The 24,103-nt window shown below is 42.0% G+C and overlaps 1 protein-coding gene across 2 annotated transcripts in view; it reads left to right on the top strand.

The window, feature by feature from the left end:
• Nucleotides 1–24,103, top strand: part of LOC132823442 (organic cation/carnitine transporter 2-like) — a 113,695-nt gene that overhangs the window by 51,288 nt on the left and 38,304 nt on the right. For both annotated transcript variants that reach the window (XM_060837307.1, XM_060837308.1), the window contains exons 4-6: nucleotides 9,718–9,889; nucleotides 17,937–18,063; nucleotides 21,461–21,561. In XM_060837307.1, the coding sequence (XP_060693290.1) occupies nucleotides 9,718–9,889; nucleotides 17,937–18,063; nucleotides 21,461–21,561 (400 nt within the window). The remainder of the gene's footprint in view (nucleotides 1–9,717; nucleotides 9,890–17,936; nucleotides 18,064–21,460; nucleotides 21,562–24,103) is intronic.

The raw sequence follows: 24,103 nt of genomic DNA, 5'->3' as shown, positions 1-24,103 counted from the left end.
AGAGAGAGGAAGCTAACAAGAACTGACTGACAGCACAGAGAGTGCTGAACAAGGTAAACATGTAACACCTGGTTGAAACAAATAGTTGGAGCTGTGTTGCCATGAAACAAAAACAAATTTACATTTGGCCAATCAGTTTAAATTATGCCCCAAATACCAAACTCCAATCGAATTTGAATTTAGTGTTTTGAAGACATCAAACCAATGAAATGATCCGATGTTTTGGGATATAAAATTGGACATTTTGAACAGTTAGAGAGAGAACTGCCAAGCCACCAATAAGTACAGAACTGCCAAACCACCAAAGTTACCTGTCCATAAGAAAGGTAGTGTAGGAGAAGACTGAAGAAGAGAAGATCCAGAGGAAAATCTACAGAGGAAAATCACCAAAGCTGACTGCCTTTGAAACGTGATTTTTTTTTTGTAAATCTTAATCAGGGTTTTCTTTATCAGACCACAATTGTAGAGTGGGGGGTAAAAGATAGATTTAAGAGAAAGGAGTTGTAAATAGTGATGTTACTGTTCTCTGTTTTACTTAAAGAATAAAATTGTTAATTTTTACTTTAAATAGTGAAATCTGGGATAGTTCTTTGCCTTTTCAGACTTAACAGATTATGGCGTGAGGTGAGCTTCTCTGTGTGTCAGGTTTAAATTAGCAGAGGGGTTTATCCTGTGTTGTAACACTCTGCAGTACTAGCAGATCATATCTTACAAAGTACATAGGGCCATAGGACAGTGTGACGAAAACAATGTCATGGCTGCAGAAAAGGTGCACAGAGACTGAGATCAACATTCATTTTAAAATTTGAGAGATCCATTCAGAAGTCTAATAACAGTGGATAAGAAGCTGTTCTTAAATATGTTCATACGTGTATACAAACGTTTACATCTTCTACCCGATGGAAAAGGATGAAAGAGAGTGGGAGGGAGCTTTGATTATATTAGTTGCTTTCCCAAGGCAGTGGGAAATATAGATGGAGTCAGTGGATGGAAAGCTGTGTTGTGTGATGGACTGGGCTGTGTTCTCGACCCTCTGGAGTTTCACACTTGTAAGATCAGTTGCCAAATGACGCTGCGATGCATCCAGATAGAATGCTTTATATGGTACATGTATAAAAATTGGTCACAGTCCATGTGGACATGCCAAGTTTCCTTAGCCGCCTGAGGAAGGAGAGAAAGTTGAGAAATATTAATTGTCATTCCACTGTTCTATGCATTATAATATTTACAAACATTATTTCTTTTTGGGAGTTCCGTTATTTTATGCTCACTATAGAGCCCCAGAAGAAATGTTGCACATTTTCAGTATACAGATTAGGAAAGGTTTGCGCTGTGAGGTTTCAGTCCCATTTGATACAGAAAATGTCTGTCATAAATGCACTACTAAAGTGGAAATGGGGATAGAATAGAAAGATTTAAAGGGATTTACATTTTATGTAATTGGGACTTTTTGTGCCACCACAATGTTAATACTTGACATGGTGCAAGTTTGTCCACCCAAATGGCTTATTTCTAGTGTGGGCAACATTATAGAAATGGGATAGTTAAGTATTGACATCAAGTAATATAGACACCTATATTACTTTGGCTGGAAGACAAAACTGACTCTGGAAGATCTTAGATGTCTTGTGTGTTATGTGGCCAAAAATGGCCATTAATTATAACAGAGTTTTGAAAATGTGGATACATCTTCACAGGAAAGGATACAGGAAGGAAAACAAGGAGGTTAGGCAACATTTGCTTCAGAGCCAACAGCAAAAGCTAATATTTATGTTGTGTCTTGAACATCCCAAGATGGGTATGAAATAACACTGGGAACTGAACTATGTAAGAGGAAGTTAGGCAAGATAACTGAAAAGTTGGATGAAGAGGTAAGTTTCAAGGAGTGACTTGTAGAAGGTAGGAAATTTAGAAATGTTGAGTAGTTTGGCAAGCAAATTCCAGAGCGTGGGTCATTGAAAACTGAAAGCATAGTCACCATGAGTGGAGAACTTAAAATTGGGGATGCTCAAGAGGCTAGAATTAGGGGAACACAAGTATCTCAGAGGTTGTGAGTTTGGAGGAAACTAAGGACATAGAGAACAGTAAGACAAGCGAGGGATTTGGGTGAAAGGGCAGGAGTGAGAATATTGAAATGAGATGCAGTTTGATGAAGAGTCTGCAGAATAGCAAGCATAAGGGTGGTGTGGATATGGTATTTAGTACAATTTATGACATGGAAAGCAAAATAGTGGGCGACCTCATAATTGATCAGCAATATGTTCCAATGCTCTACTCTAGAGATAACAAAAGAAATGTCGAGAATTCAGCAACTCATAAGCTGAGACTTCAGTGAAGTTATGTGATTTTTTTTCTCATATTATTCTGTATTGTGAGGTAGCATGTGGATGTCTCAATGATAGTACAGATATGTATTTGAAAACTCATCTTGGGGCCAAGTATAATATAAAGTAGCCAGTTTGAGCCAAAGATGTTATGGGGAAAGGTTTGGAGTCAATAGCAAGGGAATGAAGGTTGTCGTGAAGTTGGAGAAACTTTCAGCCCAATCCGTACTACATGTTGATTAAACATTCCCATTGTTTTAACAAGAGTGTAGAAGTTAAGAGAGGAAATGGAGAGGTAGAGCTGGGAATCACTCAGGTATCTGTGAAAAGATACTGCTGTAATTTTGGGAGATGTTTCTTGTCAGATGTGGGAGTATAAAGAGAGTTTGAGGGTTACTGCGGATTATATGCTGTTGGATGCGAATCTTATCAGATCGAGTGAATCGGTTGGAGAATCAGATAGAAGCGATGAGGAATTTGCAACATCAACAGTATGTGATGGATGGCAGTTATAGGAAGGGGGGAAAGTCTCAGATACAATCACATAGATGGGTTAACTCCAGGAAGGGTAAGGGAGGTAGGCAGCTGGGGGGAAGAGTCTTTAGTGGATATACCTATTTCAAATAGGTATGCTGTTTTGGAAAATGTAGGGGGTGATGGATTCTCAGGGGTACATAACATGAACAGCCAAGTTTTTGGCATTGAAACTGGCTCTAATGCAACGAGGGGTACGTCGGTTTCAATTGTGTTCGGGGATTCTGTAGTCCGAGATACAGACAGATGTTTCTTAGGCCAGCAGAGAAAAAGCAGAGAAAAGTGTGTTGTTTCCCTGGTGCCAGGAGCAAGGATGTCTCAGAGAGGGTGCAGAATGTTCTCACGGGGGAAAGGGGCCAGCAGGAGATCATTGTCCACATTGGAACCATGGACTTTGGAAGGGAAAAGGTTGAGACTCTGAAGGGAGATTACAGAGAGTTAGGCAGAAATATAAAAAGGAGGTCCTCAAGAGTAGTAATATCTGGATTACTCCCAGTGCTATGAGCTAGTGAGGGCAGGAATAGGAGGATAGAGCAGATGAATGCATGACTGAGAAGCTGGTGTATGGCAGAAGGATTCACATTTTTGGATGATTGGAATCTCTTTTGAGGTTGAAGTGACCTGTACAAGAAGGACGGATTGCATCTAAATTGGAAGGGGACTAATATACTGGCAGGGAAATTTGCTAGAACTGCTTGGGAGGATTTAAACCAGTAAGGTGGTGGTGGGGGGGGGACCCAGGGAGATAGTGAGGAAAGAGATTGATCTGAGACAGATACAGCTGAGAACAGAAGTGAGTCAAACAGTCAGGGCAGGCAGGGACAAGGTAGGACTAATAAATTAAACTGCATTTATTTCAGTGCAAGGGGCCTAACAGGGAAGGCAAATGAACTCAGGGCATGGTTAGGAACATGGGACTGGGATATCATAGCAATTACGGAAACATGGCTCAGGGATGGGCAGGACTCGCAGCTTAACGTTCCAGGATACAAATGCTACAGGATGGATAGAAAGGGAGGCAAGAGAGGACGGGGAGTGGCATTTTTGACAAGGGATAGCATTACAGCTGTGCTGAGGGAAGATATTCCCGGAAATACATCCAGGGAAGTTATTTGGGTGGAACTGAGATATAAGAAAGGGATGATCACCTTATTTGGATTGTATTATAGACCCCCTAATAGTCAGAGGGAAATTGAAAAGCAAACTTGTAAGGAGATCTCAGCTATCTGTAAGAATAATAGGATAATTATGGTGGGGGATTTTAACTTTCCAAACATCGACTGGGACTGCCGTAGTGGTAAAGGTTTAGATGGAGAGGAATTTCTTAAATATGTACAAGACAATTTTCTGATTCAGTATGTGGATGTACCTACTATAGAAGGTGCCAAATGTGATCTACTCTTGGGAAATAAGGCAGGGCAGGTGACTGAGGTGTCAGTGGGGGAGCACTTTGGGGCCAGAGACCATAATTCTATTCATTTTAAAATAGTGCTGGAAAAGGGTAGACAGATCTAAAAGTCGAAGTTCTAAATTGGAGAAAGGCCAATTAGGCAAGAACTTTCGAAAGCTGATTGGAGGCAGATGTTCACAGGTAAAGGGACAGCTGGAAAATGGGAAGCCTTCAGAAATGAGATAACAAGAATCCAGAGAAAGTATATTCCTGTCAGGGTGAAAGGGAAGGCTGGTAGGTATAGGGAATGCTGGATGACGAAAGAAATTGAGGGTTAGGTTAAGAAAAAGAAGGAAGCATATGTCAGGTATAGACAGGATAGATCGAGTGAATCCTTAGAAGAGTATAAAGAAAATAGGAGTATACTTAAGAGGGAAATCAGGAGGGCAAAACGGGGACATGAGATAGCTTTGGCAAATAGAGTTAAGGAGAATCCAAAGGGTTTTTACAAATATATTAAGGACAAAAGGGTGACTGGGGAGAGAATAGGGCCCCTCAAAGATCAGCAAGGCAGCCTTTGTGTGGAGCCACAGAAAATGGGGAAAATACTAAATTAATATTTTGTATCAGTATTTACTGTGGAAAAGGATATGGAAGATATAAACTGTAGGGAAATAGATGATGACATCTTGCAAAATGTCCAGATTACAGAGGATGTCTTGAGATGGTTAAGTGGATAAATCCCCAGGACCTGACCAGGTGTACCCGAGAACTCTGTGGGAAGCTAGAGAATTGATTGCTGGCCCTCTTGCTTAGATATTTGTATCATCGATAGTCACAGGTGAGGTGCCGGAAGACTGGAGGTTGGCAAACATGGTGCCACTGTTTAAGAAGGGCGGTAAGGACAAGCCAGGGAACTATAGACCAGTGAGCCTGACCTCAGTGGTGTGCAAGTTGTTGGAGGGAATCTTGAGTGACAGGATGTACATATATTTGGAAATGCAAGGACTGATTCGGGATAGTCAACATGGCTTTGTGTGTGGGAAATTATGTCTCGCAAACTTGATTGAGTTTTTTGAAGAAGTAACAAAGAAGATTGAGGGCAGAGCAGTAAGGCGTTCAACAAGGATACTCATGGGAGATTGATTAGCAAGATTAGCTCTCATGGAATACAGGGACAACTAGCCATTTGTATACAGAACTGGCTCAAAGGTAGAAGACAGAGGGTGGTGGTGGAGGGTTGTTTTTCAGACTGGAGGCCTGTGACCAATGGAGTGCCACAAGGATTGAAATGATTTGGATGTGAGCATAAGAGGTACAGTTAGTAAATTTGCAGATGATTCCAAAATTGGAGGTGTAGTGGACAGTGAAGAGGGTTATCTCAGATTGCAACAGGATCTGGATCAGATGGGCCAATAGGCTGAGAAGTGGCAGATGGAGTTTAATTCAGATAAATGCGAGGTGCTGCATTCTGGGAAAACAAATCTTAGCCGGACTTATACACTTAATGGTAAGGTCCTAGGGAGTGTTGCTGAACAAAGAGAACTTGGAGTGTAAGTTCATAACCCCAGGAAAGTGGAGTTGCAGGTAGATAGGATAGTGAAGAAGGCGTTTGGTACGCTTTCCTTTATTGGTCAGAGTATTGAGTACAGGAGTTGGGAGGTCATGTTGCGGCTGTACAGGACATTGGTTAGGCCACTGTTGGAATATTGCGTGCAATTCTGGTCTCCCTTCCTATCGGAAAGATGTTATGAAACATGAAAGGGTTCAGAAAAGATTTACAAGGGTGTTGCCAGGGTTGGATGATCTGAGCTACAGGGAGAGGCTGCACAGGCTGGGGCTGTTTTCCCTGGAGCATTGGAGGTTGAGGGATGACCTTATAGAGATTTACAAAATTATGAGGGGTATGGAAAGGATAAATAGAAAAAGTATTTTTCCTGGGGTCGGGGAGTCCAGAACTAGAGGGCATAGATTTAGGGTGAGAGGGGAAAGATATAAAAGAGACCTAAGGGGCAATGTTTTCACACAGAGGGTGGTACGTGTATGGAATGAGCTGCCAGAGGAAGTGGTGGAGGCTGGTACAATTGCAACATTTAAGAGGCATTTGGATGGGTATATGAATAGGAAGGGTTTGGAGGGATATTGGACGGGTGCTGGCAGGTGGGACTAGATTGGGTTGGGATATCTGGTCGGCATGGACGGGATGGACTGAAGGGTCTGTTTCCATGCTGTACATCTCTATGACTCTGTGACTGTACGTCACTGAAGGATAGTATGTAGATAAGACTAGGAAGCAGCCAGGGACAAGAACATGAGGGGCACCAGACATAACTCAGCAAGAGCAGAAAGGGAAGCTATTGCAGTTGATTCTCTACCTACTGTTTTATAGAGAAGAATGGAACTATACAGTGGGGTCCCCTTCAGCTGGATGGAGAGGTGTTGGAGGAGGATGGAAGAGCCAACCATATAAAAAGTTGCAGATAGATTGAGAATGACAAGGAGGCCATGTCCTCTCCCTGTCAGGGTCACAAAAAGATTTCATTTACAAATTGGTAAGAGCTGTCTGTGGCAATAATAAAAACCCAACTAGGGGGATTTAAAAATTGGCTTGAAGGAAGGAGAAGCATGGAGTTTGGGTGTCAACATATATTCATTAACTTTGAGTGGAGGTGGAAGTTGGAGATGAGGTGTGATTTGCAAGGATTGTGAAGTTAAGTCTTTGTTATTTGTGAGGACTGATGACCACCAGTTTAAAGGAGAAGAGGACTCGTATGTAAAGAAAAAAGCCATTAATGTTATCAGCTAACATGGGTGAAGTGTTGAATGAACAATTTACTGAGAATAGACTTAAAAGTGCTAGAGGTGTGTCTGATTGGACAGGATGAGATTGGAGCAGCAAGGATGTGAGCTCATGGCGAGGGTAGAAGGTGAGTTCAATGGATGTTTGTTCAGGTGGCTTGCTGGAAGGGAGGGAAAGCACAGAAATAACCCAGTAGAAAAAACAATAACGCTGGCAAATAGCACATATGTTTCCAAGTTGTTCTTCAAAATGGAGTTCCAGTATGACCAGCATGCACATTTCAAAATATTACTGGTCTTTCCATCTGTGAATTAATTAGATGGTCTTGGTCTTATTGACAAAAAAGTCCAAAAAGTCTTCTGATTCATTTTGTTCTATAACTGCAGGTGAAGTTAGAAGAGACTAGTAACAGGGTTTAAGTAAATCGTTTGTGGCGAGAAAAAGTAGTCATAGGTTATTTTTTGCATTTCAGGGTGATTGATCATGGTTAACAGATGCGGGCAGGACTGGAGGCTGGGTCACACAAACACAGATTTGGCAGGGAATTTTTAAACCATTTATACACCAGATCTGATACATTCTATGTGCCTCAGAATTAAGGAAATGGTGGGAACCTAGAGAAGTGATTGCTAGGCCCTATGCTAAGATATTTGTATCATGGGTGAGGTGTCAGAAGACTGGAGGTTGGTTAACGTGGTTCCACTGTTTAAGAAAGGTGGCAAGGAAAAGTCATGGAACTGTGGACCAGTGAGTTTGACATCAGTGGAGGGGATTCTGAGGAACAGGATTTACATATCTTTGGAAAGAGAAGGACTGATTAGGCTTAGTCAACACGATTTTTCTGCATTGGAAATCGTATCTCACCAACTTGATTTAGATTTTTGAAGAAGTGATGAAGAAGATTGATGAAGGCAGAGCACTGGGTATTTTCTAGCCCAGTAAGGCGGTTAACAAGGTTTCACTTTTAGACTGGTTGACAAGGTTAGATCACTTGGATTACGGGAAGAACTAACCATTTGGATACAAAGTTGGCTGGAAGGTAGGAGACAGAGGGTGGTGATGGAGGATTGCTTTTTGGACTGGAGGCCAGCAGTGTGCCACAGGGATCATACTGGATCCACTGCTTTTTGACATTTATATAAATGATTTGGATGTGAATATAGGAGGTATAGTTAGTAAATTTGTAGATGACATCAAAATTGGTGGTGGGTATGCGCAGCGAAGAAGGTTCCCTCAGAGTATAAAGGGATCTTGATCATATGGGCTGATGGGCTGAAGAGTGGCAGGTGGAGTTAAATTTGCATAAATGTGAGGTACTGTATTTTGTTAGGGCAAATCAGGGTAGGACTTAGGCCTTTAATGATAAGGTCGGAGGGAGTGTTGCTGAACAAAGAACTTGGAGTGTAGGTTTATAGTTCCCTGAAAGTAGAGTCACAGGTAGACAGGATAGTGAAGAAATTGTTTGATACACTTGCCTTTATTGGCCAGTACATTGTGTATAGGAATTGGGAGGTCACGTTGGGGCTATACAAGATATTAGTTAGGTCACTTTTGGAATACTGCGTTTGATTCTGATCTCCTTGCTACATGATGTGCAACTTGAAAGGGTTCAGAAAAGATTTACAAGGTTGCTGCCAAGGTTGAAGAGTTTGAAGTACTGTAGGAAAAGGTTGAATAGTTTGGGGCAATTTTTTCTGGAGCTTTGGAACCCTGTGGAGTGACCTTATAGAGGTTTATAAAACCATGAGGAGCATGGATAGAGTAAATAGACAATGTCTTTTCGCCAGGGTGGGGAGTCCAAAACTAGAGGGCAAAGGTTTAAGGTGAAAGGGGAAACATTTAAAAGGGACCTAAGGAGCAACGTTTTCACGCAGTGGTGGTATGTATATGGAATGAACTCGCAGAGGAGGTGGGAGAGGCTGGTATGATTATAACATTTAAAAGGTATCTGGATGGGAATATGAATAGGAAGGGTTTAGAGGGATATGGATCAAATGTCAGTAAGTGGGACTCGATTAATTTAGGATGTCTGATCCACATGGAAGAGTTAAAGTGCAGGATCTGTTTCCATGCTGTACAACTATATGATTCTTTGACTCTGACTCTGAGATGTAAAATGATAAGCCACAAAGGTAATAGAGAATCCTGGCTTTCTTGGGATTAGATCATCAAAGTGCAGATGATGGTGTTGTTGAGTAAACCAGAATCTGTGGATATGTTAAGACAAGCAGAGGTAAACAAATTCAAATCTTGAAATGAAGTTCAAGGTGAATTGGGGCCTGACACATGGTAATGAAGGCATCTGTTACAGTACTTAAAATATAAAATAGTTGCAGAGCATCAAAACTGTCATTACTCACTTGTAGATAGAGGTAATAATTTCCAGTTTCAGGTCTGTTAGACATCTCAGTTGTTAATTGCTTTTCAATTGAATATCACAGCTTATGTGCCATACATAAGATGGACTGCGTTCATACATCTGCAGCTAATGTTCTTCACTCATCTTGGTTTGTACTTCATATTTTGTGTTGTATTCACCTTAATTATTGAAAGATTTTCTGAATCAACACGGAATACTTTTCCTTTAGAGTGCTGACACTAGACAATGAAATAAAATTACACAATAATTTGGATTTGCTGTTATCCTTGACCTGGTTGTTCTCTTACAGGATCTGAACTTCTTGGGAAATCCATTCGGGTTGCGTTTGCGACAGTGGGTGCTTTTATTCCTTATGCAATCGGCTATATGGCCCTTCCTTTGGTTGCATACTTCGTAAGAAGCTGGTCAACGTTGCTTTTCCTCCTGTCTCTCTCTGGCGTGCTGTACATTCCTTTGTGGTGGTAAGTAGGAATTCAAAACTTAACCTATATCATCAGTAAGTAAGAACTTTTATTGCCATTGCCTTTTGTCATTGATTCCCATCAAGAAGAAAATTTAGAGAGTACTTCTTGGATGAAGATTAGGATAGGGACAGTTAATTAAAGAGATACAGTGATGGCTCCTTGACTGGAATGTGAGGAAGGGTCACCAGATCTGAAACATTAATCTTGATTTCTCTTCACAGATTCTGCCAAACCTGCTGAGCTTTTCCAGCAACCTCTGTTTTCAATTCTGATTTACATCATCCAGTAACAGTTCTTTCCATGTTTATGTGAGACTAAGTGTTCAGTGGAACCATCTTCACCTTCACTGCACACAAAGTAATTGGATTGAAGTGTGTGTACTTCAACACAAGGAGCATCTGAAATAAAGTGGGTGAACTGGCAGTGTGGGTTGGTACCTGGGACTTCGATGTTGTGGCCATTACTGAGACATGGATAGAGCAGGGACAGGAATGGCTGTTGCAGGTTCCAGGATTCAGATGTTTCAGTAAGAACAGAAAAGATGGTAAAAGAGGGGGAGGTGTGGCATTGGTGATCAGGGACAATATTACAGTTGTAGAAAGGATGTTCGGGAACTCGTTAACTGAGGTAGTATGGGCTGAGGTTAGAAACAGGAAAGGAGAAGTCACCATGCTGGAAGTTTTCTACAGGCCTCCGAATAGTCCCAGAGATGTAGAGGAAAGGATAGCAAAGATGATTCTCAATAGGAGTGAGAGAGGCAGGGTAGTTGTTATGGGGGACTTCAACTATCCAAAATTGACTGGGATCACTACAGTATGAGTACTATAGATGGGTCAGTTTTTGTCCAGTGTGTGCCGGAGGGCTTCCTGACACAGTATGTAGACAGGCCAACAAGGGGCGAAGCCACTTTAGATTTAGTACTGGGTAACGAGCCTGGCCGGGTGTTAGATTTGGAAGTAGGTGAGCACTTTGGAGACAACGATCACAATTCTGTCAGGTTTACTTTAGTGATGGAAAGGGATAGGTGTACTCCACCGAGCAAGAGTTATAGCTGCGGGAAGGGAAATTATGATGCAATTAGGGAAGATTTAGGAAGCGTAGAATGGGGAAGGAAACTGCAGGGGATGAGAACATTAAAAATTTGGAGCTTATTCAAGGGAAAGCTCCTGTGTATCCTAGATAAGTATGTACCTATCAGGCAGGGAGGAAGATATAGAATGTGTGAGCTGTGGTTTACTAAGGAAGTGGAATCCCTGGTCAAGAAGAAGAAGAAGGCTTATGTTAGGACAAAATGTGAAAACTCAGTTCGGGTGCTTGAGGGTTACAAAGACGTCAGAAAAGACCTAAAAAGAGAGCTCAGAAGAACCAGGAGGAGACATAAGAAGTTGTTGGTGGATAGGATCAGGGTTAACCCTAAGGCTTTCTGTAGGTATGTCAGGAATAAAAGAATAATGAGAGTTAAATTAGGGCCAATCAAGGATAATAGTGGGAAGTTGTGTGTGGAGTCCGAGGAGATAGGGGAAGCATTAAATAAATATTTTTCGACAGTGTTCACTAAAGAAAATGAAAATGTTGGTGAGGAAGATACAGAGATACTTGCATCTAGACTACAAGAGATTGAGGTTCACAAGGAAGAGGTATTAGAAATACTTCAGAGTGTGAAAATAGACAAGTCCCATGGGCCAGATGGGATCTATCCTAGGAACCTCTGGGAGGCAAGGGAAGAGATTGCCGAGCCTTTGGCATTGATCTTCAAATCATCATTGTCTACAGGAATAGTGCCTGAGGACTGGAGGATAGCAAATGTGGTTCCCTTGTTCAAAAAGGGTAGTAGAGACAACCCTGGTAATTACAGACCAGTGAGTCTCACTTCAGTTGTTTGTAAAGTGTTGGAAAAGGTTATAAGAGATAGGATTTATAGCCATCTAGAAAAGAATAATCTGATCAGGGACAGTCAACGTGGTTTTGTGAAGGGTAGGTTGTGCCTAACGAATCTTATTGACTTTTTTGACAAAGTGACCAAACAGGTAGATGAGAGTAAACCGGTTGATGTGGTGTATATGGATTTCAGCAGGCATTCGATAAGGTTCCCCACAGTAGGCTATTATACAAAATGCAGAGGAATGGGGTTGTGGGAGACATAGAGTTTGGATCAGTAATTGGCTTGCTGAAAGAAAACAGAAGGTTGTAGTTGATGGAACATGTTCATCTTGGTGTTCAGTTACTAGCATCGTACCGCAAGAGTCAGTGTTGGGTCCACTGCTGTTCGTCATTTTTATAAATGACCTGGATGAGGGCTTAGAAGGGTTAGTAAATCTGCGGATGACACTAAGGTCGGTGGAGTTGTGGATAGTGATGAAGGGTGTAGTAGGTTGCAGAGAGTCACAGATAGGATGCAGAGCTGGGCTGAGAAGTGGCAAATGGAGTTTAATGTGGACAAGTGTGAGGTGATACATTTTGGACAGAATAATCGGAATGTAAAGTACTGGGCTAATGGTAAGATTCTTGAGAGTGCAGATGAGCAGAGAGATCTCGATGTCCATGTAGACAAATCCCTGAAAGTTGCCACCCAGATTGACAGGGTTGTTAAGAAGGCATACATTGTTTTGGCCTTTATTAATAGAGGGATTGAGTTCCGGAACCAGGAGGTTATACTGCAGCTGTGCAAAGATCCGGACGGCCACACTTGGAGTACAGTGTACAGTTCTGGTCACCGCATTATAAGAAGGATGTGGAAGCTTTGGAAAGGGTGCAGAGGAGATTTACTAGGATATTGCCTGGTATGGAAGGAATGTCTTGCGAGGAAAGGCTGAGGGCCTTGAGGTTGTTCTCGTTAGAGAGAAAAAGGTTGAGAGGTGACTTAATAGAGACATACAAGATAATCAGAGGGTTAGATAGGGTGGACAGGGAGAGCCTTTTTCCAAGTATGGGAATGGCAAACAGGAGGGGACACAACTTTAAAGTGAGGGGAGATAGGTATATGACAGATGTCAGAGGTAGTTTCTTTACTCAGAGTAGTAAGGGTATGGAATGCTTTGCCTGCAATGGTAGTAGATTCGCCAAGTTTAAGTGCGTAACATCGAGGGCCGAAAGGCCTGTACTGTGCTGTACTGTTCTATGTTCTATGACATCTATCACTAGGCCATTACAACACTCATCCAATTTTATCTGATTGAAAACAGTGCATTTAAAATCAAGTAGGTTCTACAATAAGGATTTGGAGATGCCGGTGTTGGACTGGGGTGTACAAAGTTAAAAATAACACCACCTCAGGTTACAGGCCAACTACACCATGTACACACACACGAAGAACAAAAAACTGGAGAAACTTGGCATTTTCATCAATAGTAGCAAAACCCAACATGGTACCACAGTGGATCACGTTATCACTGAGGGGAAGTCAATTGTCAACTTATCGGACCACACCCTTCGACCGGAAGAGATTGAAGTCCTGAGCAGGTCTCAATTCCTGCCCCACCACCAAAATGGACCCCGTGGTTCTTGCAGCAGACATGGAGGAATTCATCAAATGAGTGAGACTCCGGGAATTAGATTAGATTACTTCCAGAGCGAAAACAGGGCCTTCGGCTCAACAAGTCCACACCAACCTGCCGAAGCGCAACCCACCCCCTACATTTACCCCTACAGGCAATTTAGCACGGCCAATTCACCTAACCTGTACATTTTTGGATTGTGGGAGGAAACCAGAGCACCCAGAGGAAACCCACGCAGACACAGGGAGAATGTGCAAATTCCACACAGTTTTTCTTGAGGCGAGAATTGAACCTGGGTCTCTGGCACTGTGAGGCAGCAGTGCTAACCACTGTGCCACCGTGCCGCCCACTTATTCTTTCAGGATGATTCCAGTGATCCCAATGAGCCCACTGACAAACCAAAACAGTCACCACAGGGATCCACAGAGAAGCGACCAAAGGAAGAGTCAACTTGGACCCCACTGGAGGGCCGCTGCCCTGGCTTGACATGTATGCTCAAACCCTCAGGAAATATGTCAATGCCAGATTCATCAGCCACATTCACAAGATAGAGCAAAACATCACCTGTTCACAGCGCAATGCCATCCATACTCTCAAAACCAATCACAACATTGTTATCAAACCAGCAGATAAAGGAGGAGCCATCATCATTCAGAGTAGAACAGATTACTGCAAGGAAGTGTACTGACAACTGAACAACCAGGAGAATTGCAGGCAACAACAGGCCAATCTGATCAAAGAACACACCCGTGAAGTAAACACGTTGATCAGGACTTTAGATCCGGTGCTTCAGAGTTCCCCATGCGTCCTCATCCCATGTAGTTCTCGCATAGGTGACTTCTACTGCCTTCTGAAGATACACAAAGCCAATATACCAAGATGTCCCATTGTGTGAGGCAATGGGACCCTGTGTGACAACCTCTCTGGCTATGTCAAAAACATCATGAAACCCATTGTGCAGAGGATCCCCTATCGTGACACTACAGATTTCTTACAGAAACTCAGCACCCACGGACCAGTGGAACTGGGAACATTCCTCGTCTCAATGGACGTTTCTGCACTCTACACCAGCATCCCCCACAATGATGGCACCGTGGCAACAGCCTCAGTACTCAACACCAACAACTGCCAATCTCCAAATACCATCCTACAACTCATTCGCTTTATCCTCGATCACAACATCTTCACCTTTGACAACCAGTTCTTCATTCAGGCACATGGAACAGCCATGGAGACCAAATTTGCACCACAATGTGCCACCATTTTCATGCACAAGTTTGAAAAAGACTTCTTCTCTATGCAGGACCTCCAACCAACACTATACACCAGGTACATTGATGACATTTTCTTCCTCTAGACCCATGGCGAGGAGTCACTGATAAAACTACACAGTGATATCAAGAAGTTTCATCCCACCGTCAAACTCACCATGGATTAATCTCTATTATCTGTCTCATTCTTGGACATGTGTATCTCCATCAAGCATGGTCACCTCAGCACCTCACTTTACCACACACCCACGGATAACCTCACAATGCTACGCTTATCCAGGTTCCACCCAAAACATAGTAGTAAAACAGCCATCCACTAGGCCAAGCCCTATACATACCCAGGATCTGTTCAGATGAGGAGGAATGTGACGGGCACTTGGAAGTACTCAGGGTTGCCCTCACAAGAACGGGATACGATGCTCAACTCATCAACCATAGCAAGGAACTGCAATGACCTCCTCAGGAGACAGACACAAGCTGCAACACAACAGGGTACCCTTCGTTGTCCAGTACTTCCCAGAAGCTGAAAAACTACGCCATGTTCTTCGCAGCCTGCAACACATTATCAATGAGGATGAGCACCTCACCAAGACCTTCCCCACACCTCCACTGCTCGCCTTTAAACAGCCACTAAACATCAAACAGATCATTGTTCATAACAAACTGCCCAGCTTTCAGGACAACTCCATACAACCCTGTCACGGTAGGCGCTGCAAGACATGTCAGAGTGTGGACGTGGACAGCACCTTTACATGTGGGGACACCTCCCACCGTGTGTGTGGCAGGTACTCAGCCAACATTGTCTGTCTCTTACGCTGCAGGCAAGGATGCCTGGAGGCATGGTACATTGGAGAAACTGAGCAGAAGCTACGGCAATGGATGAATGGGCACCGCACAACAATCAACAGGCAGGAATGTTCCTTCCCACTTCAGCGGAGAACACTTGAGCAGTCCAGGACATTCGACCTCGGACCTTTGGGTGATCATTCTCCAAGGTGGACTTCGGGACAGGCAGCAGTGAAAAGTGGCCGAGCAGAGACAGATAGCTAAGTTCGGTACCAATAGGGAGGGCCTCAACTGGACCTTGAGTTCATGTCACATTATGGGTGCCTCCATTGCACTGTAAACACACACACACACACACACATGCACTCATATACACACACAGGCACTTGTATACACACACACACATGCACTTGTACACACATACACACAGGCACTCGTACACGCACACACACACAGAAGCAATCCTACAGACACACACAATCACACATGCGCCCTCTCACAGATGTAGATCCCTTTGCACACACGCACACACACACACACACACACATGCACTCTCACCCACACCCCTCCCCATACACACAACCACATACACACATATATATCTAAGTTTGTGGGGTGAATTTGTACTTGCAGAGTTACATTGTATGTTGTTCAAAAGCTGCATGAATCCATGTAAGATTCTGTTAATTCATTTTTTTAGGTTAGAATCAGTCTAAAACATTATGGCACAGACAGCAGCACACAGAGGTGCCAAATCTAATACATTATCTGGGCTGACACCAATTGTTAAAGTTCACTTGAGAATGTAACTTTTAAAAAAATGTTTTGAAATTTACATATGAAAGAAGTGAAACTATCATAGTCATTCTAACAGATGAGAGACTTAACAACAGTCAAGGTATTTTTCAATGTATAATTTCAATTACATCACACTGTAAATTTTTACGATAAATTCTGTCTTACAATCATCTTACAACCACCTGATGAAGGAGCAGCGCTCCGAAAGCTAGTGCTTCCAATTAAACCGTTGGACTACAATGAGGAGGTGGTTTTTCGTTGAGATTACTGTCCAGGTAGAAACTGATTCGAACAACATGATTCTGAGATAAAGTCCGTCAAAACAGGCTCAAGGTTTGATAATCACACTTCAACAAAGAATCTTTTTTGAATCCTAAGTGACAGAAAGTGTAAATACATTTATTGGAAAGTTAGAATTTAAAACAAGGGAGATGCAGCAAGCTTGTTTTACTCAGCCAGAATTGACACCTGGGCACTTGCACTCCATTCTGCCATTCAACAATTATAGCTGATCTTCTATAATCCACTCCACTTTTCTGCAGTAGCACCATATCAACTGATATCCTTAATATCAAAAAAATCTGTCAATCTTATTTTCAATGACTGTGTCTCCAAAGCCATCTGAGGTAAAGCTTTTGAATTGTTCAAAATGCTTAGAGTGGAGAAATTTCACCTGATCCACTGTCCTGGAAAGGTAACTCCTTATTCTTATACTGTGACCCCTAGTTCTTGACTTCCCAGCCAAAGAAAGCATCTACCTTTTTAATTGCTTTAATTTTTATATGTCTCAGTGGGATCGCTCATTTTTCTTCCAAACTCTGTGGAATGTATCTCCTTATGAGGCAACCTCCTCATCCCAAAAAGGGGACTAATGGGTCTTCTCTGCACATCCCCTCAGACAAGTGTCTTCCTTACAACATGGAGACCAACTCTGTAAGTTGTGACATCAAGTCGTTACATACATTTATAGTAAATATATAGGAGAAAGTAGGGACTGCAGATGCTGGAGATCAGAGTCACAAGTGTTGTGCTGGAAAAGCACAGCAGGTCAGACAGCATCCGAAGACCAGGAGAATCGATGTTTCGGGCAAAAGCTCTTCATCAGGAATTCTACACTCTCGATATTAAATATGTACTTTGGTATATCAATGTAACAGACTCTTATGGAATCATACCAGAAAACTAGTCACCATCTTGTGAAAAAACAAGAAATTACTTACTGTTTGATATTTCTCGGACACAGAATGATTGCTCTTGTCCAAAACCACTTCCTGTCATTACATCCAAGATGTTGGACTTTACTTTCAAAGTTCTTTGCTTTCCTCCAGGTTTTCTTTCCTTTCAAAACTTAGAATCATAGAATTCCTACAGTGTGGATATAGGCCATTCAGCCCAACATCCCACTCTATCCCTGTAATCCGGCATTTCCCATGGCCAATCCATCTAACCTACACATCTTTGGACTATGGAGGGAAACTGGAGCATCTGGAGGAAACCCACGCAGAATGTGTAAATTCCACACAGTTGCCTGAGGCTGGGATTAAACCCAGGCTCCTGGCATTGTGAGTCACTGTGCCATTGCCTCTCATATGTTGATAACGATTCTTAAGGAGTACTTTAATATTAGTAATAGCTGGTCAAATCCTTTGTATGACATTCATATTCTTTATTAAAACAAAATGCTTTTAATTCCAGGTTTATTCCTGAATCTCCACGCTGGTTGCTGATAAACAGCAGGATAAAGGAAGCTGAAGGACTACTCCGACGTGCTGCCAAGAAAAATGGTATCACTCCTCCAGATGTTCTCTTCAGCGATCTTGAGGTATTGATATATCGTATAATATTTATTTACTGTTTGTTAATTCAACTATTTAATATCTGTCTGTTCTTTATTGTCAATTTTTTTCACATTGCTCCTTCTGTTCTTAAAGTCAGAGTCCGCGTAATGGTCCGCTTATTTGACCATCAAGAATATCGCAACAAGGCCTAATTCAATCTTTACCAAAAGTAAAGGTTCACTTTCCAACAGGATTCATCATGTGGTAAAGAGACATGAGCATCCTTAGGTTCTGAAGACAACAGTAGTACAACAAAATGTTCAAATTAGAGACCAAATATGGTTTATATGGCTCGTTACCATTTTCTTTATTGTTTTCATGAAGGCCAGTCGTGCTGTCTGAACTGCAATTTGATCACAGCCATGGGATTGAACTGTATAAATATACAGTGGATAAAATTGTTGGCCCAGTGGAGAATATTTGTCTTCAGTTAAAAAGGATTTAGGGAGAGGTCACTTGTGCATCTTTCCATCTATTCATAAAGACATACATTACATTACAGTACGCCAAATAAGTATTTGATTGTTTATATATGCATGCTCCCAGATAAGTTCTTACTACTTTCTTGAGTCTGTTTATCTATCTACATTATATTGATGAAGTATACACCATCCAACAAATAGAAACATGTTTCATTGTATGCGGTAGTGAAAAAATAGAAATGTCTGTCCGTCTGGTGAACTTCAATAAACCACAAGTGGATTCTGCATGATGTTATATATAATCTAGATTAATCTAATATTAAATCATTTCCAGTCAAATATTAGGCAGAACAACTTCGAACAATGAAATTATTTTTTATAGTGAATCCTCCATATCCTGGAGCTCCATGAATAGAAACTTGGATTAGTTGTATAAATATTGTGGCTGAAAGAGTAAGTCAGAGGTGGGCAACTCACCACCTGACATTCCAAAACCTGTCTAGCATGGCATAAGTGATAAGTTGTGATGGAGTCACCTTAATGAGTACAGTTCCAACAATGCTATGAAACTTGATAATGTTGAGGACAAAGAAATGTACTTGATTAACCTCCCACCCACTAACTAAAAATTCATTCCTTCACCCATTAGGACACAGTAGCAGCATTATGAACCACCTAAAGATGCCCAGCATCAACTTGCCAAGACTTCTTGAACCAGAGGTTAAAAACTGACGACATCAGGCCAAACACATGAAAATGTATGAGGCCACTCATTTGGAGCATGGTCCAACCCTGCCAGTTACCACTCTATCAATTAACCCTTGATCATCAGCTAATTGCTAGAAAGGGTTTTCAACAGTACTATCAAGTAGTACTTGCTCAGGAATAACTTGCTGTCAAGGCCATCAGACTCTTGAATTTATTGCAGTCTTGGCCCAAACATAGACATAAAAGCTGAAATCCAGAGGTGAGATAAAAATGACTGCCTTTTGAATTCTGAGTTTGATATCAGTGGGAATGAGAGGGGAAAATTTCTCCAATTTGAATCAAATCTAGCACAGAGGGAGAGGTTGTATTTGTTGGAGGTCAATCATCTCAGTCCAAGGCATCATAACAGGAGCTCTGATGAAGAGTCATCTGAATTCAAAATGTTATCTTGCTATCTTTCCAAGAATGCTGCCTGACTCACTATCCTGAAGAAGGGTTACTCCCGAAACGTCGACTTCTCCACCTCCTGATGCTGCCTAACTTGCTGTGTTCTTCCAGCCTCCTGCCTGTCTACTTTGGATTCCAGCATCTGCAGTTTTTTTTGTCTCTAACCACAGAGATTTCCAGCATTTTTTGTTTTCAGTGCACATTCCAGTATCTGCAGCAATTTGCTCCTGCATCATAACAGGAGTTCCTCCGAATAGATATTTTCCTGATTAACGTGTTCAGCCACGTTATTACACACCTCTGGAGCAGGTGGGAATTGAACCCAGGCGCCCTGGCTCAGAGGCAGGGACGTTGCCGTGACACCAAAAGAGCCAATATGATTTCTTCACAATAATGTCCTCGCCCCAACCATCTTCATTCAGTTCCTTCATCAGTGAACTACCCTCTATCATTAGAAGTAGGGGTGATCACTGATGGTTGTACAATGATTAGCTCCATTTGCTACTCCTCAGATATTGAAGTAAACCATGTCCATATGTAGCAAGACCTAGACAACGTCAAGCTTGGGCTGATAAATGGCAAGTATTATTTATGCCACATATTACTTGTGCCTCACAAGTGCAAGACAATAACTGTTTCCAAATGGACAGAATCTAACCACTGTTCCTTGATGTTCAATGGCTTTACCATTGCTCAATTATGTGAGTTACTTTGAACTGAAACTGAACTGAACCAACCATATAAATACAGTTGCTACAAGAACAGGTCAGTGACTAAGAATTCTGTGGCAGTCAATACAAGTCCTGACGCCACAATATCTCGCCATCTTGCCTTTCAGTAAAAATATTGTCATTCCCTTTCTAACAGTACTGTGAGTGTCCCTAAATGCTAAGGACTCTCGTAAATCATGAAGGCAGCTCACCACCATCTCTTCCGGGACAATAAAGGATGGAAGATCCCATGAATGTTTTTTAAATTGCCAGTTCTGGAGAGGAATTATATTGGAATCAAAACATTAACTTTGTTTCATTCTTCACTGATGCTACCAGACCTGTTTGAGTTTCTCCAGCATTTTCCATCTTTATGTTATATTTTGCAAATTACTGGTCCTTGAATGTCACAAGGTCAAAATCCTAGAGTACTCAGCTCCTTCTTCTCTCTACCAATAGGACAATTTTATTCAAAGTCTGCCATAGGATATGGCTGTCACAGATGAGGTCAACATTTCTTGCCCAACCCATACTGCCCTTGGTGTGGTGTACCTATACCAAATAGTTGGCAACAGGTCAAGAAGGTGTTTCACTGTCACCTTCTCAAGGGGAAGTAGGAATGCTAGACTTGCCATAATGCCCTTTTCCCAAGAACAAATCAAATCAACATGAAATATTATAATGTCACATGCTGTTGAGCTACAGATCCATTCGTTACTCTATTGTCTCTTCAATGATTTTGGACCAGCACCATGGATGATCATATCACAGTATTTTCTGAATATGCATACAGTTTCCAAAGTGTACCTGTTTTTGTACCTAAATGAAGATCTAACACAAACCATGATCTTCAACATGGTTCCGCATGGGGGTTTTATCCTGTTTATACCTAGTCCCACTTCTCTTATCTCCAGATGGTGCATGATCAGGGGCGGAGGAGAGAACGAAGTTGCAAATGTCAGAGTGTACACTGAACTGTTTTCAAATGACCTTTCTGGATCAGCTATCCCCAGTGTGAATGAATTGAAATAAATATCACAATGGATACTTTCTAATAATGAGCAATGATACTAAATCCTTTGTTTTCTTTCCAGCTCGAAGACATGAAGGCTAAAAGTAAACACACTCATTCAATTATTCACTTGTTTAAAACTCGTAATATCCGAGCCATCACTCTCATAAACTTGCTAATTTGGTGAGTATTTGATCAGGAGGGTGTCTATGATGTTTGCTGTATTGAAGACTGATTCTGTGAGTCTCACTCTGCTGCTCTTTTCATATATCGCCTGCAACTGTTTCTCCTTTGGATTATTGTTCAATTCCATTTTGAAGGCTAGACTCAGATCTGTGTGCACCAATCCATCGTTCATTGTATTCCAAATTCTAACCACTCATTGTAAAGTTTTTTTCCCTTCTCTGGCTTTGGGTTTGTTTGCCAATCTTATTTCTGTAATCAATGTCTAGAGTTTGATTTTGTCCTGTACTTTGGGTTGGTGGATGGAGAGGATGGGTCTTAATGCATGTTCAGCATACTAGCCTGGCTTTTGTATTCTGTGCTCAAAACATTGATTTGCCCTTGTTTTATGACTTGGACGTCATGATTCACAAACAAACCATGCAGCCATGAAGTGGATTAGTGTGCAAATTTAGTGACATTGTGATGTTTTCTTATTTGAATGATTGTAGCGTTTTGCCGAGCATCGTACCAGTGCTGCAAACGTTCAACAGAGGATCGAGTCATTCCAGTTAACCTGCAATTTTTATAGGTAACTTGCCTAATTTAAAAAGTAGTTGCACTGAATGTACAGAAGCTACTGTGGACTATAATGTGCAATGTAAAGAGCTGTAAGGAGAAGGACATTGAATGGAGCAGCAGGCAAGATGAGGGCTCCCAGGTTCTCATATATGGAGATGGAAGCCTTAGTTCAGGAGGTCAACAAGAACAGCGATGGTTTTTCCATTAGGGTCGTAAAGAGGTCCTGAAGAACCACCCTCTGAAGAAAATTGGGAGCTGGGGACCATAGAGGTCATGTGTTGCCGTGACACCCTGGCAACAGTGCTGCAAAAAAATTTGATGGCTTTAGGCGGATGGTCAAGATCAGAGAAGTCCTTCTCCAAGGACATCGCTCCACTAAGTCTCTGAAACTTGTTAATGCACCTCACCAGCATCACTCACCCATCAGCGACCCCTGAAAGTTGAGCTCAAGCTGTATATTCAGATACTGCTCTTTATATGCATACATTTTCTATTAGGATCAACCCCATGTCCAATTCCCTCTGCTTGTGCATTTCTCTAGCTGTTCTGTGAAGGCAGGAACATTGAAAGTGTTCTCATAATACAGGCAACAGGCCAAGGCACATTAAGCATGTTTGCATCATCAGAGCTTATTGGAGGACACTCATGTCATGGAAGTCATTTCATCCAATGCTGCTGACGGTATGTTTCTGCCTTATGTTCCTTCTAAAACCCCAATTTACCTACATACTTCTAACAAAATGAAGTCAATCTTTGGATCCAATGACCCTGGACTCCCTGCACTCAACCCAATCCTTTCCTTCTGATTTTCTGGTTTCAGATATCCAAGAATCATTCCCTGGACAGCCACCACCACAATGAAGAAGAGCGAGAGCTATGAAGCCATTTGAGAAAGAAACCATGTCACATGTTCTGACACTTGCAGCCAGCAGCTCTGATGTCGGTACAGCACATAGCTTGGAGGGTAATGCCGGCTTGGGATTTGGTGTTCAGGAAATGAAATCGAGAGCAGGAAACTAGAGATAGGTCAGTTAGCCTAATATGTGCCATTGGGCCTCAGATAGGTAGGAAAGGAGGCTGTAAGGAGGACAAATGGTCTGAAAATGGATACAATTGTGTATAATTTGGGGTAGTGTAAGGTTCACTCTTTCATGAACGAATATGAAAGCAAAATATTATTAATATGAGGGAAGACTACTGTATAATATGGTACTGAAGGGTCTAAATGTTATCACAACTGAATCAGGGGAGTGCACTGTTTCTATAATCCAACTGCTCTATGGGTCACAATGTACAGTATAAATAATCTTTCCAGTTACCGTGATAACCAATTAATTTATGTTATCCATATCAATTAGATTCACAGATTCATTGAGATGTACAGCAGGGAAACAGACCCTTCGGTCCAACCTGTCCATGCCAACCAGATATCCCAACCCAATCTAGTCCCACCTGCCAGCACCTGGCCCGTATCTCTCCAAACCCTTCCTATTCATATACCATCCAAATGCCTCTTAAATGTTGCAATTGTACCAACCTTCACCACTTCCTCTGTCAGCTCATATCACCCTCTATATGAAAAAGTTGCCCCGTAGGTCTCTTTTCAATCTTTCCTCTCCCACCCTAAACCTATGCCCTCTCGTTCTGGACTCCCCGATCCCAGGTAAAAGACTTTGCCTATTTACCCTATTCATGCCCCTCATAATTTTTAAAATCTCTATAAGGTCACCCCTCAGCCTCCGATCCAGGGAAAACAGCCCCAGCCTGTTCAGCCTCTCCCTATAGCTCAAATCCTCCAACCCTGGCAACATCCTTGTAAATCTTTTCTGGACCTTTTCAAGTATCACAACTTCTTTCTGATAGGAAGGAGACCAGAATTGCACATAATGTTCCAACAGTGGCCTAACCAATGTCCTGTGCAGTCGCAACATGACCTCCCAACTCCTGTACTCAATACTCTGACCAATAAAGGAAAGCATAC

The sequence above is a fragment of the Hemiscyllium ocellatum genome, chromosome 16, assembly GCF_020745735.1.
Source record: "Hemiscyllium ocellatum isolate sHemOce1 chromosome 16, sHemOce1.pat.X.cur, whole genome shotgun sequence".
Lineage (NCBI taxonomy): Eukaryota > Metazoa > Chordata > Chondrichthyes > Orectolobiformes > Hemiscylliidae > Hemiscyllium > Hemiscyllium ocellatum.
This window is presented reverse-complemented; position numbering and strand designations above follow the sequence as displayed.